Source organism: Mus musculus, chromosome X, assembly GCF_000001635.26.
Source record: "Mus musculus strain C57BL/6J chromosome X, GRCm38.p6 C57BL/6J".
In the NCBI taxonomy this organism is placed as follows: Eukaryota; Metazoa; Chordata; class Mammalia; order Rodentia; family Muridae; genus Mus; species Mus musculus.
Window position 1 is genome coordinate 79,615,929 of NC_000086.7, and position 16,687 is coordinate 79,632,615.

Consider the following 16,687-nt stretch of genomic DNA (forward strand, 5'->3'; position numbering starts at 1 on the left):
TGGTGAGTGGTCTTGATTTCTGTTAGTAGGATTCTTATGTTTGCCTTTCGCCATCTGGTAATCTCTGAAGCTAGCTGTTTTAGTTGTCACTTTTAAGAGCTTGTTCTTCAGGTGACTCTGTTAGCCTCTATAAGCAGACCTGGAGGGTAGCACTCTCCTTAGTTTCAGTGGGCAGAGTATTCTCTGCAGGCAAGCTCTCTTCTTGTAGGGCAGGTACCCAGATATCTGGTGTTCGAACCAGACTCCTGGCAGAAGTTGTGTTCCACTCACTAGAGGTCTTAGGATCTCGTGTGGAATCCTGTGTGGGCCCTTGCGGGTGTCAGGCGACTCTGCTGGCAAGGTAGCCCGGGGCTCGAGTGGAGCGGAAGGGACTTGTGCCCCAGATCAGGCCCGGGTAGCCTGCTTCCCTATGTACCACAGTCTCAGGTTCCGCGCGATTGGATTGGGGCAGGTGCTGTGTTCCACTCACCAGAGGTCTTAGGATCCCGTGGGGAGTCCCGTGTGGGCCCTTGCGGGTGTTGGGCAAGACTCTGCTGGCAAGGTAGCCCGGGGCTCGAGTCGAGCGGAAGGCTACTTAGCTCCTTCTAATGCACATTTGTTTTTATCTAACTACATTTTCATAACCTACTGCTTTATCTCTACGGCTTATCTGGTATTTGGAGTAGTTATTTATTGTTCACATTCTCATAAAGCAAAAGTTTCATCTGTTTTTTTTTAAGAGTGGAGAATAAGGCTTTTGCTTCCTCACTCTTCTATATAATAAAGAAACATATTCTTCCAGTGGCCTGAGAGGCGATACAAGAAGCAACAAGGACATCCTAGCGCCAGGCCGCTGGATACAGCAGAGAGAGGACCTGCCAGCAGCAGGGGACGCGAAACGGGCGTGCAGGAGGTCAGAACCAGGTGAACATGAGTGCAGCGGGCACATGCTAACCACCTATACCCCGCTGTCCTGGAGCACAGAGAACCTGGAGCACAGAGAACCAGGAGCCCAGGCCACGAGGCCTGCCTGCATCACAACCAGAGTGTAACCAGGAGAGGCTGAGCTCAATGGTTCTGCAGAACGGTGGAAGGAGTTCAGCCTAGCCTTGCCTGAGATGTATTGCGGGGTAATCTGGCCATTTTCACCGTACCTACAATCATTAGAAGACACAAATGGGATGAAGGAAGATTCCAGTTGAATTTGAATCCTCACACAATAGCCAGTGCACATCCCTTACAGCTTGCCTGGGTGCCCACCATTTCAAATGACAGCCATGCCTCCCTGCAGAGGTTCCCTGCCTCTTAGGTAATCCCAGCTGTCCTCTGCAGAAGGCCTGGGACATCCTGATTCGGATGGCTCATCACAGCCACTTTTGTAATGTCTTCTGTTGGGCAGGAAATTATCTAGAAGTCAGAACATTCTGTACCAAACTGCCTGGAGGTTCTGGATCCTTGTAGCTCATGTAGTCATTGGGCACAGCGGGAGATCTCCTTGCCTCTGTAGATGATGGGTTGCTTCTGGACGTTGCTGGGCTGCTCACATGCTCTTTTTAATTAAAAGACGTATTTTTGTATTTTAAATGCTCTATGATCTTGACGTAAATTTTACTAAATTCAATCAAGCTATGTAATTCTCCAACTGAAGTTATCAGGAACAGAACCACATTTATATTAAAATGGAAATTGTGGGGAAAAAGAAACATGTTCTTTGCTTAATATAATGCCTTCTACATTTATAAATAGGACATTTGATCTGGTCTTTATCATATCATTCTAAGAGTAAAACTAATGTATGACAATAATGTGCTCATAATGTGCAGCATTTTAACTGAGTGATATCCTTTATCAGATCTGGAACACACAATCTGAGTATTCAATTTTGGATGAATTGACGAAGATGATTATTAAAAGTATAGGAACTGGATTTCTCCCACTTGCTTTAATATATATATATATATATATGACACAAACAAATACACATACATATATATCCTAAATTGCAAACAAAAACGTGCATGCACATACACACACACACACACACACACACACACACACACATATATATATATATATATCCTAAAGATATATATGTGTACACATGCATACACACCCACTATATTTATATCTATCTATCTATCTATCGATCTATCTATCTATCTATCTATCTATATATATATATAGAGAGAGAGAGAGAGAGAGAGAGGAGAACTTAGTTCCTACACTTTCAATAATCATCTTCATCAATTCATCCAAATTTGAATACTGAAGCCTGAGGGCAAGTGGAAAAATGGAAACAGGCAACCTTGGGAGGTAGGAGGTAGGGGGACCCTCCAGAACACACCAGAGACCTGGGAGGTGAGAGACTCTCAGGACCTTAGATGAAATGTGAGACAGTAGGGAGAGGGAAATTATAGAGCCTACCTCCAACAGGAAGACAGGGCATCAAGTGAGGGATAGGTTGCCATACCAGTCAAAACTCTGACCCATAATTGTTCCTGTCTGAAAGAATTAACGGGATGGAAATGGAGAGGAGCCTGGGGAAAAGAAGGTCCAGGGACAGGCCCAAAGTGTGATCCAGCTCAAGGGGAGGTCCCAAGGCCTGACACTATTACTGAGGCTATAGAGCGTGCACAAAAGGGGACCTATCATGACTGCCCTCTGAAAGACCCAAGAAGCAGCTGAAAGAGTCAGATGCAGATATTTTCACCCAAACAATGGACAGAAGCTGCTGACCCCTGTGGTTGAATTAGGGAAAAGCTGGAAGAAGCTGAGGCAGAGGGCCACCCTGTAGGAAGAACAGCAGTTACCATTAATCTGGACCCCTGAGATCTCTCAAACATAGCCCAACAAACAGGCAGCATACACCAGCTGATATGAGGCCCCCCAAATCATATACAGCAAAGGATGCAGAGTCTGCTTTCAATCAGAGAAGATGCATCTAACCCTCAAAAGCCTGGAGGCCCCAGGGAGTTTAGAGGTCTGGTGAGGTGAGAGTGGGTGATGGGGACATCTTTGTGGAGACAGGGGGGAGGGGAAGAGGTATGGGACATGGAACAGTCAGAGGGTGGACCTGGAGGGGAATAAAATCTGATGTGTAAATAAATAAACAAATAAAAGATTAAATAAAAATGAAAAAAGATCTTTTTCTAGGAGACAATGAATCAAACAAACAAACAAGACTTCATGAATTTTTCAGGCAAGTGGATGGAACTTGAGAATATCATCATGAGTGAGGTAACCCTGCCCCAAAAGGAGATGTGTGGTATATACTTACTTATAAGTGGATATTAACCATAAAATACAGATAACATGTTACATTCCACAGACTCAAAGATGCTAAAGAAGGAAGGCCCAGGCAATGATACCTGAATCTCAGAAGGGGAAATAAAATAGTCATAGGAGGCAGATGGAGGGAACTGGAATAGACTGGGGTTGGGGAGGGGAATGGAAGGTTCAGGATCAGGTGTGTGGAAGGACAGGAGTGATGGTCAGATGGCCATGAAAAGAATGGAAATCTGCAACTGATGGGGATGGGGGGGGCATCTCCAGAAACTGGGATAAAGGAAGGACCCAAGAATCAATGCAAGTGACCTTAGCTGTGACTCACTACTTTGGAGAAATGGAACCTGAAGAGACCACCTCCTGTAGCCAGAGAGCAACCTCAATGTTTTGTTTTGTTTTGTTGGGGGGAGTGGTGTTTTCTAGACAGGGGTTTTCAGGAAAGCCCTGACTGTCCTGGAACTCACTCTGTAGACCAGGCTGGCCTCGAACTCAGAAATCTGCCTGCCTCTGCCTCCCAAGTGTTGGGATTAAAGGCATGTGCCACCACTGCGTGCGTGGCGAGCATCCTCAGTGGAGCAATAGAGAAACCAACCCATCCACAAAACTTTCAACACAAAATGTATCCTGTCTACAAGAAAGCCAGGCATAGGGAGTGGAGCAGAGACTGAGGGAATGGCTGACTGACCAACAAGGAACCTAAATTGAGACCCATCCCATGGGCAAGCACCAATCTCTAACACTATTAATGATTCTCTGTTAAACTTGCATACAGGAGCCTATTGTCTTCTGAGAGGCTCCACCCAGCAGCTAATTCAGAGTCATAGCAGACACCCACAGTCAAACAGTGGATGGAGCTTGGGTACTCTTACTAAAAAATTGGAGGAAGGATTACAGGCTTGGAAGGGGGTAGGAACTCCACAGGAAGACCAAAAGAGTCAACTAACCTGAAACCTTGGTGCTCTCAGAGTGTGAACCACCAATCAAAGAATATACACAGGCTAGCTAGATCTAAGCCTCCTGACACCTAAGTAGTTGATGTACAGCTTGGTCTTTATGTGGGTTCTGAACAACTAGAAAGGGGGATGTTCCAAAGCTGTTTTCTGAATGTGGGCTATGTTCTTCCAGCTGGGCTGCTTGGTTTGGCCTCACTGGAGATGTGCCTAGCCTCATAGAGATCTGAAGTGCCAGGGATGGGTGGATATACAGGGGTGGCCCCACTAGCTCAGAGGAAAAGGGGAAGGGAGATGGGGTAAGGATTGTGCCAGGGGGTGACCACGAGGGGGGCAGTGAGTAGGATGTAAAGTGAATTTGTAAAATATAAAATTAAATTAAAAAACAAGATAAAAAGAGAGTACTATGTAGTGTGCTTCTTGGGATGTCTGTTGTTCTACTGGGAACACTGTAAGTCTTCCAAGTAGGATGGAGAGAAGTTCTGGCTACGGTATTGACCTCAAATTTTAACGAGAGCACACAAAAAAAGAAACAATACAAACTTAAATAAACAAAAAAATAAGATTATTATAATGCACTAAATAGCTGAATCTGGAGAAAACTGTTATTCAGCTCCTTCAAGTTCAGCTCTAAGAAACAGTGATATAAAGGACACAATTGTCTGATAAAGAAGTCCATAGGCAATATGTTGATATTGTTCAATAATCCATTTTATCTTTCCATCTAAGTTTAATACTTCAGATTCAGGGTCCAATTTATTATAACATGCAATGTGAGGAACTCCAGTGAAAAATGAATCAGCAGTTCAGAGGTAAGGTAGATACTGGGGTGGATCAACTTATAGCCTTGGATCTGGGCCTGAAAGGTATCCTTGTTGTCCAGTCTGCCAGCTTTCCTGCATCCACAGCATCAAGGCTAGCTCCTGAGCACTGCCCCAGCTAGCTCACTCACGTGTCTCAGCTGGCAGGGCCACACAAAAGGGGCAGTTTTTCTTCTCACAGGCCCTTGGAGACAGCTCACCTGTGCCATCACCACCACAGCCGGCTCTACTGTGCTGCCCAGGTGAGGGACAAGGCCTGTTCTGTAGATTCAAAGCTTCAGGATCTCCATGACCCAAAGCAACAAAAGGGGTCCAGGTGAGAAACCAGTTTTGATGATGTAGCAGAAGCCAGAGGTCTCTAATCAGATCATTGACTCATTGCAATGAACATTTACAAATAAAGATATCTGGACAAAAGCATATATTGTGTGACACACCGTGACACACTGCAGCTTTCTTGAAAAGATGTTCATTTTTGTTGTTACTTTTTCTTTTGCAGCATTTTGTTTGTTTATCATTTGTTTTGTTTTTTAAATTTTGTTTTATTTTGAAGGAGGAGATTGCAAGGATAGGGGACTGTCAGCCAAGGGGGTTTCGAGTGCATGATGTGAAATTTCAAAAGAATAAAAAGTTTAAAAATGAATCAGGAAACAGAAGACTGAGTAAGTAGTATAGAAATGGGTCTAGAAGAACTAATATCAATGATCCAATCTCAACTATTTCTCATACCAAGCTCTATGAGTATTAGGCTCTTCATTTGAGAGGGAGTCTGATAAACTATGACTTGGTTTGGATTTAAAATATCACCTATTTTCTTGTGTTTTGAGTACCTGCTCCTTGTCTAGTGACACAGTTTTGAAAAGTTGTGGAACCATTCAGAGGTGAGACATGGCTGGCTAAAATAAAGCCCCTTTTTAGGTTATAGTCTGCCATGGTACTGGAATGTCTCTCAGTTTCCTTGTCAGTTACAATGTAAACAGAAGGTACCTCATGTTCCTGCAATCTTGGACAACGGGACCCCATCATGGCTTCCTCACTTAAGTGGATTCAAATCCCTTGTTTCTAGTTTATACATATTCAGTGATGAAAAAGTAGCTAATATAAAATGTTCTCATATAATACTACATGGAAAAGGGAATTATGAAAGCCTCAGTCATAGTGGTTGGTATACTAGTGGTATTTAATAAATTGCAGGTATTATAGTTATTTTGACCAGTGACCCTACTGTAAATTTACAATATGTAATTTTTAAAATAATATATCCCACAGAACATGAAGTTGTTTAAGAAATGGAACTTTACATAAACCAAAACACTACTAAATAAGCAATCCCTAGTAATTTTCTTCTGGGTGATGTTACTCTTTTAAAATGGACAAAACGGGTTTATTCTTAATGATGTAAAAATTCCTATAATTTTGACAAGAAACAATTCTTCACTTTTATCTAAATCAGATATACTTTCATTAGCTCTATCTTTATTAAAATATTAAGCAATAATTACTATATACAATTCAAATCATACTAAAGATACCCTCTTTAAAAATCTCTCTTAAACAGCATACTTTTTGCCTTTACCCCTCCTGGGTCATGAGTAATTCTGAATAATCCAGTGGGCAATCTACTGGGTAATCTAGTGCCTTCTGAGTCTCTTACTGTTACCTATAAAAATATCCTCAATATTATTTGCAAATAAAGCCTTAATTTATTAGCAACATTAGACTGCACAGAGGTGGGGGTCAGAGATGGAAACTTTCAACTTTCTGCATAAAAATTAGGTCTAACAGGTGGATTTCTGAGTTCAAGGCCAGCCTGGTCTACAGAGTGAGTTCCTGGACAGCCAGAGCTACACAGAGAAACCCTGTCTCGAAAAACAAAAACAAAAAAAATTAGGTCTAAGTAAACAAAATCACAAAGTAACAGGTAGAGAGTTTTACATTCAAGTTTTGGATGTTAGCTGTGGGGTGAAGCATATACAGCTCTGACTAGATCATAATTCTTTCTTTTAAAATTAACATACAGAGGATATTCACAGCAACATTATTGTCCTTCAGGACATTTACACTTAACAGGATCATAAAAATTGACTTACCTGTAAACAGTATGTTTTATTTGTCTTTAGCCTACTAGAAGATATACTACCATAATCAATACATTTATAAGAGAACAGACTACAGGTTGTTTAATCTAGAACCCTGGGTAAAATAAAATAATTATTGAAAAATAATATATGATCAGATAAGGTTTGGGTAATAAAAGAGAGCACAAATTGAGGCAAACTTTCTTGAATTTTATTGGCAACTATAAAGTAAACAACTCCACATAGAGCATGTAATTTTACTGAGAAATGGAAAGGTACAAAGGGAGTAATTAGAAGAAAGCTGTTTAAAAGGTAGAAGCTTAGAAAACGCATGTTTTACTATTCCAGATAACTGTACAGATAGATGGGATTATTTCCCAATTAGTTTTATGTTATGACAACGCTCTTATTAAATTTGTGAATGGTATTAAGTTGAGATTTTGAAACTAAACAACAATGCTTTTAAGTGTAAGTATTTTCATATATAAAGGGCAAACAATGAAAAACATGGCATGGTGCTTATACAAATTAGAACTATGCAGCTAAGACGCTCCCTTCTCCCTATACAATCTAGGTCGTACATCTTTCCCCGCAAGTTTAAAAATTCTCTGTAAATTATACAGAAGGAACTGATCTCTGACTGTACTAGACCTGAGAGAAGTTGCTGCTTGTGTCACTAGAACTTTCACCAGAAGTAGAACTTGAATCAGCATGCTCTAATAGCATGGTAAGGGTTCTCTCTTCTTCTTCAATCAGTGCCTCTTCATACTGAGAAAGGAACACAGTAGGGTCTGACCCATGAACCTTGGCCACAAACTCTAACACTCTCATCTTACTAGTTTCAGCTTTAGCCCGTAGCCCCCACACATATTCATACTGTATGGGATCACTATTGGCTATTGGCTGGTATTCCAGGTATTGCTCCCTCACAAACTCATCAGTTATCAGCTCTCTAGGGTCACCAAACATGAAATGAGTCATCCCAGCATAGATTCCCATTGGATTCAATACTTCCCAAATCTCCTCTTCAGTGGCACGGTTGCCCTTCATAAAGACTACACCCAGGATGAGTATCAGGAGACCAGTTTTAGGAAAGCTGTACTCATCATTGCGCATCCCATCATAGGTGAGACCTAATTTGATAAAGAGAGCATAGCAATGGTTGATAGGATCTACTTCCTTCACATCCAGCCCAAAGACCATCTCCATGCGCTCAGAAGCTCTCATGAGGATTTCATGAAAACGATCTTCATCCTCTCTGACAATGAGTGTCATTATATCATTCATACTCATCACCTCTTTCACCTGATACTTGTACAGCATGTAATTCACCAAGAAATCAACTTTCCCATCTACAGTCATCACAGGTAAATCTGTGCTATCTGACTGATCTGGTGGAATGACTGGGCTACCCTGCACTTCTTGGTCATCAAGATCCTCAGTAGACTCGCTTGAAGAGTCATAGGGATGCTGAAGATCACTGGAAGTACTGGCTGTCTCATCTTCAGAATCATCCTGGTCGCTAGCCATAAGAAGTTGAGAAGAGGAACATGGTTCCTCCACATCCTTGGAGACTTGGGTCTCCTCACTGGTCTGGTCCTTCAGACTAGTAGCCATAAGATGAGGTGAGGAACATGGCTCCTCAACATCGATGGAGGCTGCTGCAACCTGTAGTTTCTGGGTCTCTTCACAGGTCTGGCCTTGGTCAGCTGCACATTCTTCTGAAGACTGAGACATGGTGACTGTGTAGACAAGAAGGCAACAATGAGAAAGGGAGAGTGTGAGGGTAATCATCTAGTAAAATCAGCTATAGTCATGATGAGAAAAGCCACTTCCAACAGACCTGTGAAAATTATATTATAAAGGTTCACAGGGAAGACCTGATATGGGAATATAGAAGACCGTCTGAATGCTAGCTAACCCAACATGAAATAATTAGAGTGCAGAGTAGACACATATTTGTCTTTGTATTACCCACTCCTTTTCCAAATGAAAAAAAAAATTTTCCACAATCTCCACAAGTTTGATCAACATGAAATCTGACAGGCTTAAGCCACATTCTGTGGCATAACAAAACACTTTCACCCTAAAGGTGGGATATCAACTTCTATTTGTAGCTGAGGAACTACAGACAACTGATAGCTGCTGGTACGGAGAAATTAAAAAAAAAAAATTTTAAGGTTATAACACTTGGTAGGTTAACCATGCTCTGGTGAATGGCCACACACACTCAAAACTACATGAGAAGTATAAATAGTACTTTTTTTGCAATTATCAGTGTGATTTATTTTTTAAAAATTATTAAAAGTAAAAATTAAGATACTAATTATCATACAGTTCAATTTTTATAAAAAATACATATAACCTGTCTGCATAGAATGACAACATTAAGAAGTATTTAGTTATTTCTGAATGCTGATTTTGTGAGTTATCTCTTCTTCATTTTTATATCTCTCTATTGATACTTTCAAAACAATGTTTATAAGATTTACAAATATGTACTTACTATCTGTAAACAGATCAGTTAAAAGAGTGATATTAAGTGTACCCTGTGGAGTACCTTGAATAATGTTTTATATATATTTAATTTAAAACTTACAAAGTATATAACACCAAAAAATAAATTATTATGACATAAAAATTATGGCTAACATTCTAATGACATCTTTTTAAATTTCTTTTTCTTTAGATATTTTCTTCATTTACATTTCAAATCTTATCCCCTTTCCTAGTTTCCCCTCTGAAAATCCCCTATCCCCTCCTACCTCCCCATGCTCACCAACCCACCCACTCTCACTTCCTGGCCCTGACATTCCCCTATACTGGGGCATAGAGCCTTCACAAGACCTAGGTCCTCTCCTCCCATTGATGACCGACTAGGCCATCCTCTGCTACATATGCAGCTGGAGCCATGAGTCCCACAATGTGTTTTCTTTGATTGCTGGTTTAGTCCCAAGGAGCTCTGGGGGGTACTGGTTAGTTCATATTGTTGTTCCTCCTATGGGGCTAAGCAAAACAAGTTGAGTAGGGATTGAAGGGGAAGGGGATTGGATCTAGGAGAAGTTGAAGAAAGAGGGTGAATATGATCAAAATTCTATGAAAATTTCTAATAATAATAATAATAATAATAATAATAAAAACCCTGCTCCCAAGACCCTGATAAGGCCCCTGCTTATTTGAAAATTCTCTAGGCCAAGGGCAGGAACTAAACACCAGAGATATGTGTGTGTGTGTGGGGGGGGGGTGTATATGTGTGTGTGTGTGTGTGTGTGTGTGTGTGTGTGTGTGTGTGTGTGTGTGTGCATAGTGTGATGATCTCCTCAGTGCTTAGGAGCCTTACTCAGAACCAAATAGCAGGTTTTTCTTGTTCACTGGAAGTTTATCCATGTCAGAAATTGACTACTGGCTTTCTCAGATCCTAGTATATGAATTGAGCTGTTCTGACTTTGACTATCTGCATTTGAATTATCTACAGACATGAACAGAGTATCAGGGTAGTTAATTTGTGATCATTCCTATACTTAACTGTATAGATTATTCATTGTTCATTTTAGCTATATAGCACAAATCTTGATAATATTTGAGACACCTTCTTTTTGTGGAAATGATGTTCTATCATACCAAACACTTGTGTCCTTGTGAACACAAAGGGGTAACTTAAAGGCATCCAATTTATCCATGTTTTTCTTAATACAATTTGTAACCATGGTAAGACAGAGCTCTGTTGTGGGGTATCTATATGCCTCAATAATTGTCCTTTCTTTTACCAATAGAAGTGTCTAGGATATAATTTTCTTAGAACAAAATATTTATTACCATATCTTCAATCAACAGAAACAAGGAGTCACTATATATCACAGTCTGGCAGTTTTATCCAGTGCCTCCTCAGGCATGTAGGGAAACTAAGTAGTACTATGTTAATGCAGATATTCTGATTCCTTTGGTACCCTAGTCAAAGGTTTTATTTGGAGTACTGATTGAGCTATATTTTCTACATTTTGATAGCTACCAGTTCAATTCCCTGACAGAATCAGTTCTCATGTCCTCAGACAACTGTGGGTTTACAGGTATACCCCTGTATAAGAAAACTATTTGCCAAAACCAATAGAGGATACCATCTCTTGGAGACCTACACACTTTGAAGAGTAGATCCCTCAGTTTCTTTCAGAATCCTGCCTTTGATTTTTGGCGGTGTAGGACATTTTATGCTACTTGATGTAACTTGAGTCTATGACAACAAAACTTTCCCCTTAAAACTGGTTAGGAAGAGGATGAAACCTAACATACACTGGACTGACAATATTATTACAGTTTTCTTTGAACTCTTCTGTCCTACTATGGGTAATAGCCTTAGTCTTATCTGTGTTTCAGTCTAGATTCCTAGATGTACTTGTCTATACATCTCTATCTTAACCTGAGACTGCCATTAGAACAAATATATTAATTTTGGAGTCAGGAAAATGAAAAGAGAGTAATGAAATTCCAAGTATCATTTCCTCAAGAATTCAAAATTTGAAGGCCAGAGTGAAGCATATGAAGATACTAACCATAATAAATGCTTATTCAACTTTTATTCAATGTCTACACATCTCTTACTAATATTGAATAAGACTCTTTGCTGTTACTAGTGCTGTTCTTCTTGCACTAACTACTCAAGTAGTGAGAAACAAAAGAAAGTAAAAGAGGCATCCTTCATATGTACATTCCAGTATCCAAGTTCTAACATTATAGGTGGACACTGCAAGGTCACCTGTGTTCTCAAGTGGTTAAGTCTCTAAATGCTGACTTAGAATACTTACCTTAAATCCTGAGAGCACCTCCTTTGAATCTTCCCTCTAATTGTCTGGCTTCAGTGCTTCCAGTTGAAGGCCACACCTCACTAAAAAAAAAAAGAAAAATTAAGAAAGGAAGTGATGGTATAAAGCATGTTCCTTGTAGATTCTCCTTTCAGATTATTCTAGGGTTGAGCAAAAAGCCAGAGAAGAGCATGCTGATAAACATTTCTTTTGGAGAATGTAGTCCATGTAGTCCATGTGGATTTCCATCTTTCAAGGAGAGGTTCCTTGAATGTTCACATGGCCTATGGTTCTTAGTCTATAATTTATAATCTCATTAGGATGTATCCTTCCAAATAAATACCATGAAATAGTTGTCCTAGTTTGCTTCGTGGGTGCTGTGATAAAATACCGACCAAAGGCAATTTAGGAGGAAAGGGTTTCTTTCATATTGCAGGTTAAAGTACATCACTGAAAGAAACCAAAGCATGAACTCAAGGCAGCAATCTGGAGGCAGGAACTGAAGCAGAAACCATGGAAGAATGCTGCTTTTTAGCTCCTTCATCTGGCCATTTGTTGGTCTTAAACAGAATGCCATACACAGGTTCATCTATTTCAATGCTTAGTCACCAGGTATTAGCACTATTTGAAATGATTAGAAAGATTAGAAGGTGTGTATTTGCTGGAGGAAACATGCCACAGGGGTGGATGGACTTCAAGATTTCAAGAGCCCATGCCAAGCTCATAATCTCTCTGGTTTTCATTCTTGCTTGGTCCAGTATTTCCTCACTGTGCTCCCTTTTAGAATGGTAATGTATTATTATGTGCCATTTATGTTGAAGTATGTGATCTGATTTTTTTATTTTTATTCTATAGAGGATTACAGTTAAGAGATTGACATGAGACTTAGAAGAGACTTTGGACTTCTGACTTTTAAACAGTGTTTTGACTGTAAAATAAGCAAAACAAAACAAACTATTGGGACTTTTGAATTTGAACTAAATGCATTTTGCATTATGATATGGCTACAAGATGATAGGGCAGTGGAATGTGGAGGTTTAAATAAAAATGGCACCTATAGGTTCATATAATTCCATATTGATAGAAGCGTGTTTCTAGGAGTGGGTTGTGAGGTTTCAAAAGCCCATGCCAAGCCCAGAGTCTCTCTTTCTGCCTATGGTTAAGGATGTAGCTCTCAACTACTATTCTTGAGAAGGAGTAGTGGCTTTCTGCCATGATGATAATGGACTAAACATCTGAAGCTGTGAGCCAGACCCAATTAAATGTTTTTTCTTGTAAGAGTTGCCGTGGTTATGGTGTCTCTTCATAGTAATAGAATAGGGACTGAATCAGGTTTGCCCAGTTACTTTTCTTATATAGTCCAGTTTTAATAACCCAGGAATGACACCACTTAAAATGGGATGGGGCAGCCTACATCAATTAGCCATTAATAAAATGTTCCACAGAGGTATTATAAAGGAGTAATGGGAAAATAGGGGAGTGATTTTATCTGGAAAGGGAAGGCAATACAGAGGGAGAAAGAACATTAAGGATGAAAGAAAGAAAAATAGACAGGGAAACATTTTATGGTAACATAAAATAAATATATTATATAATTTGAATAAAATTATGCTGGTAGGGTGATAATGGTCACTCCTAGAGCCATAGATTATTTTACACACTATGCTTTGTATTGTGACATATAATGCCGATAACAATCACTCCAAGAGCCACATACTACCTAAACCCTAGTACTGGGCATGGAAAACCTCTTTGAGAATTGTAGGTCAAAAGAGTCTTTGAGATTCTCAAAACAATATTGCTTATTCCCATTGCCCCTTTTGTCTGCTAGTACTTGAGAGTAAAACCCTATTGCTAAAGACACTACACATTTCAGACAAAAGGGTATGGAGGAATTGATCAGCAACTGACCTACAAGCCTCCTACCTGAGGACTAGATTTTTTTTTTCCGAGACAGGGTTTCTCTGTGTAGCCCTGGCTGTCCTGGAACTCACTCTGTAGACCAGGTTGGCCTCGAACTCAGATTCACCTGCCTCTGCCTCCCAAGTGCTGGGATTAAAGGCCTGCGCCACCACGCTCGGCTTGAGGACTAGTTCTTATGTTATCCAGTGGTTCAGTGCTAGCTGCCAAAGGAGAAAAACATTTTTTTAAAGTAATCAATTCCTTTATTTTCCTAGAACTCAAATTTTCTATTGTTCTCAGAGCTATACTTCCAAAGCCACAGTCACCAATTTTTCTTCAGAGCCTAGAGGAGGGATGGGAGTAAAAGACAAGAGAAGGAAGAGGGGCATATAAGAAACCACTAGAAGAGGCTGGAGGACACTTCTCCCTGTATTCTTAGTGGGCTACAAACTGGATGTATGAAAATACCAGAGACCAACTGTGGAAGAACATCAAAACCCCATGTCCAAAGAGAAAGCCAACCCGATCAGAGGTGAGCCTCTGTCCTAGTGTACCTCAAAAATGGGTCAGCAGTGGGGAGAAAGGAACAGAAAAGGGAGCACACAAAGGGGCAGGGTAACTTTTTTCATTTGTTTTTTTTTTTTCCTTTTGTTGGTTGGGTTTTTTTTTCTTGGTAATTTTCTTTTATTAAAAACATTTCCTAAAAAAATGGTTTTTCCTTTATGTCTGGGTGAAATATCTGTCTATGGGCTGGCCTCAAGCATTGGGAAGTAGATGAAGGCAGCAGGTCTCTCCAAGTTATCATTTCTGCCCTGAGATCTAAAAAGACATTTCCTCAATGCAAATCAGTTGATTCTTCAGCTCTCAGCTCCCTCAGCCCAAACTTGGAAACTCCAAAGTCTAGATGCTTAAACTACAATTCCTTGAACCCTGGCATCAGGGGGATAAGTGTTCCCAAAAATCAACAAGGATTTGTGGATGGATGGTAGCCTCTCTCCCACACAGTGTCCCGTTTCTTGAATGTAGGCACATGGGAATTTAGGTGTGGGGGCTGGAGACAAGAGCTCAGGTAGACGATGTCATCCATGAACCCACACTCCTTTATATTCTTTCACCTCCACTCCTGCCCACTACCCACCCCAAAGGTCTAGAATGCCTGCAGCAAGGCAGAGGTGTCAAGAGGTGGAAATAGCAGCCTAGACCCCAGCAGAAACCCTAGGAAATAAATGTAAGGAGATACAAAGGCCTCATGTCATCCTGGGGCACAGGGTGTATATAGGAAGGGAACTGGAGGTGAGGGCCAAGACACTCTCCAGCAGTGGGCTTAGAGGAGAGAGTGAGGGAGGGAATAGGGTGAGTAGGGTGGGAAAGGGTTCCCAGTTTGCAGGAACAAGGCAGGGGCTCCTCTTGAAACATTGGTGGCTACAGGCTCTCATGATCCCTGATGCCCTGGGCTTCAGCATCTTCCTTGGCAGCCTCTTCCTCCCTTCTTCTTTTGCAAGAGGTCCCTGGCCAGAGTCTTGCTCAGAGGGGGTGCTGTTCTTCTCCATCTCTACAGGCAGGGGCCTCTCACCCTCCATGGCAGCTATCTTCTTGTTTTCCTCCTCATGGTCTCCTGACTCCTTGGGACGTTTAGGGGAGTCCTCCAACACATCCTCTGCTCTCCTCTTCAGCGTGCTGTGCCCTTTTTGTTCTTCTCCTTGGCTGGCTCATCGATGACCAGCTTCCCTTCTTCGTTGCTGCTGCCCTCTGCACTGCCCTTCTTGTCACTGTCACCCTCATGAGCTTCGGACTCCACCTCGGGCTCTGCCGCACAACTCTTTTTCTGGGAGGACTGGTAGCCAGAGGCCCTAACTGTAGGTTGTTCTTGATCTCCCACAGCCCCTCACTGAACCCTTTCCCCTTGTTGGGCTTGCCAAACTTCTCCTTGGATTCCTCATAAGGGAAGAGGTCTTTGGGGCCCAGGAATACCGTCTCATGCCCCCCCCACCAAAGATTTGGTATTTGTTGGCTGTTGACTTCACTGCAGCCTCAGGCATCTCATCAATCCGGGCTGGCAAATGTTGGTATCCCTTCATCTTTGCAAACACCAGGTCCCTCGCAAAGTGATCTTTCTGCTGCTTGGATCGTGACATGGTGGGGCTGCGGGCGCCCCAGGCTCCGCACCCGAGCCTGGAAACGGGAGCCCAAGTTTGCGCATGCGGTTGTTGCTGCGCCCCGCTATGCTCTGCCCAACTCGAGCTCTGGAGCAGCCATGGCATCTGTGCCCATGCACTGCTTGGACAGGCCCAGCGTGGTGGGCAATGCAGGAGAAAAACAATTGAATAGCTCTATGCAGCTGTAAATTCTATAAACTGCAAAAATGACCAGCATCCCAAGCTATAGCTAAAGGTGCAATAGTGATATTTTGGGAACAGCCAACAATAATTTAATAGGACATAAGACTAGTCAAAAGGATGTATGACTGGTAATTGTGGGACCCCCAACTCTAGAGCGTTTCTCCCTGGAAGGTAAAGCCTCTGGATGTTCCCCAAGCTTGTTTTCCCTGATCTCTAAAAATACAGCCAGAAAGAAGCTCTTTGTTCTCTATAGCCAGCAAAAAGCCTTTTTGTTTCTATACTTTACAAGCAGAGATGCCTGCCTTCCTGTGCCAAGGACACGGAGATAAAAATTCAGAAAGAACTCACTCCCCACTCCTGCCTTCTATATTTCACCAAGGACACCCGGAAGAGAAGAACTCTCTTCCCAACTCCTCCCAACTCTCCTCCCAATTCCTCCCAATTCCTCAGCTAGCGGTTAAAAGTCCCCTACTGTCAACGCTTGGGGTCGAACTCCCCTGCCTTGAATGGCGGAGGGACTTCATCCTCAGCTAGGTG

The 16,687-nt window shown here is 41.6% G+C and overlaps 1 protein-coding gene and 2 pseudogenes across 3 annotated transcripts in view; 1 reads left to right on the forward strand and 2 right to left on the reverse strand.

Annotated features, from left to right (window-relative positions):
* On the forward strand, positions 775–1,671 carry Gm17817 (predicted gene, 17817; annotated as a pseudogene).
* The window catches only part of Mageb16 (melanoma antigen family B, 16), a 48,205-nt gene continuing 38,820 nt past the window's right edge, over positions 7,303–16,687 (reverse strand). For all 3 annotated transcript variants that reach the window (NM_028025.1, XM_011247683.3, NM_001113734.1), the window contains 2 exons: positions 11,913–11,992; positions 7,303–8,855 (listed from right to left, as the gene is read on the reverse strand). In NM_028025.1, coding sequence (NP_082301.1) covers positions 7,759–8,850 — 1,092 coding nt within the window. In that variant the 5' untranslated portion in view covers positions 8,851–8,855; positions 11,913–11,992 and the 3' untranslated portion in view covers positions 7,303–7,758. The remainder of the gene's footprint in view (positions 8,856–11,912; positions 11,993–16,687) is intronic.
* Positions 15,237–15,946, reverse strand: Gm8792 (predicted gene 8792; annotated as a pseudogene).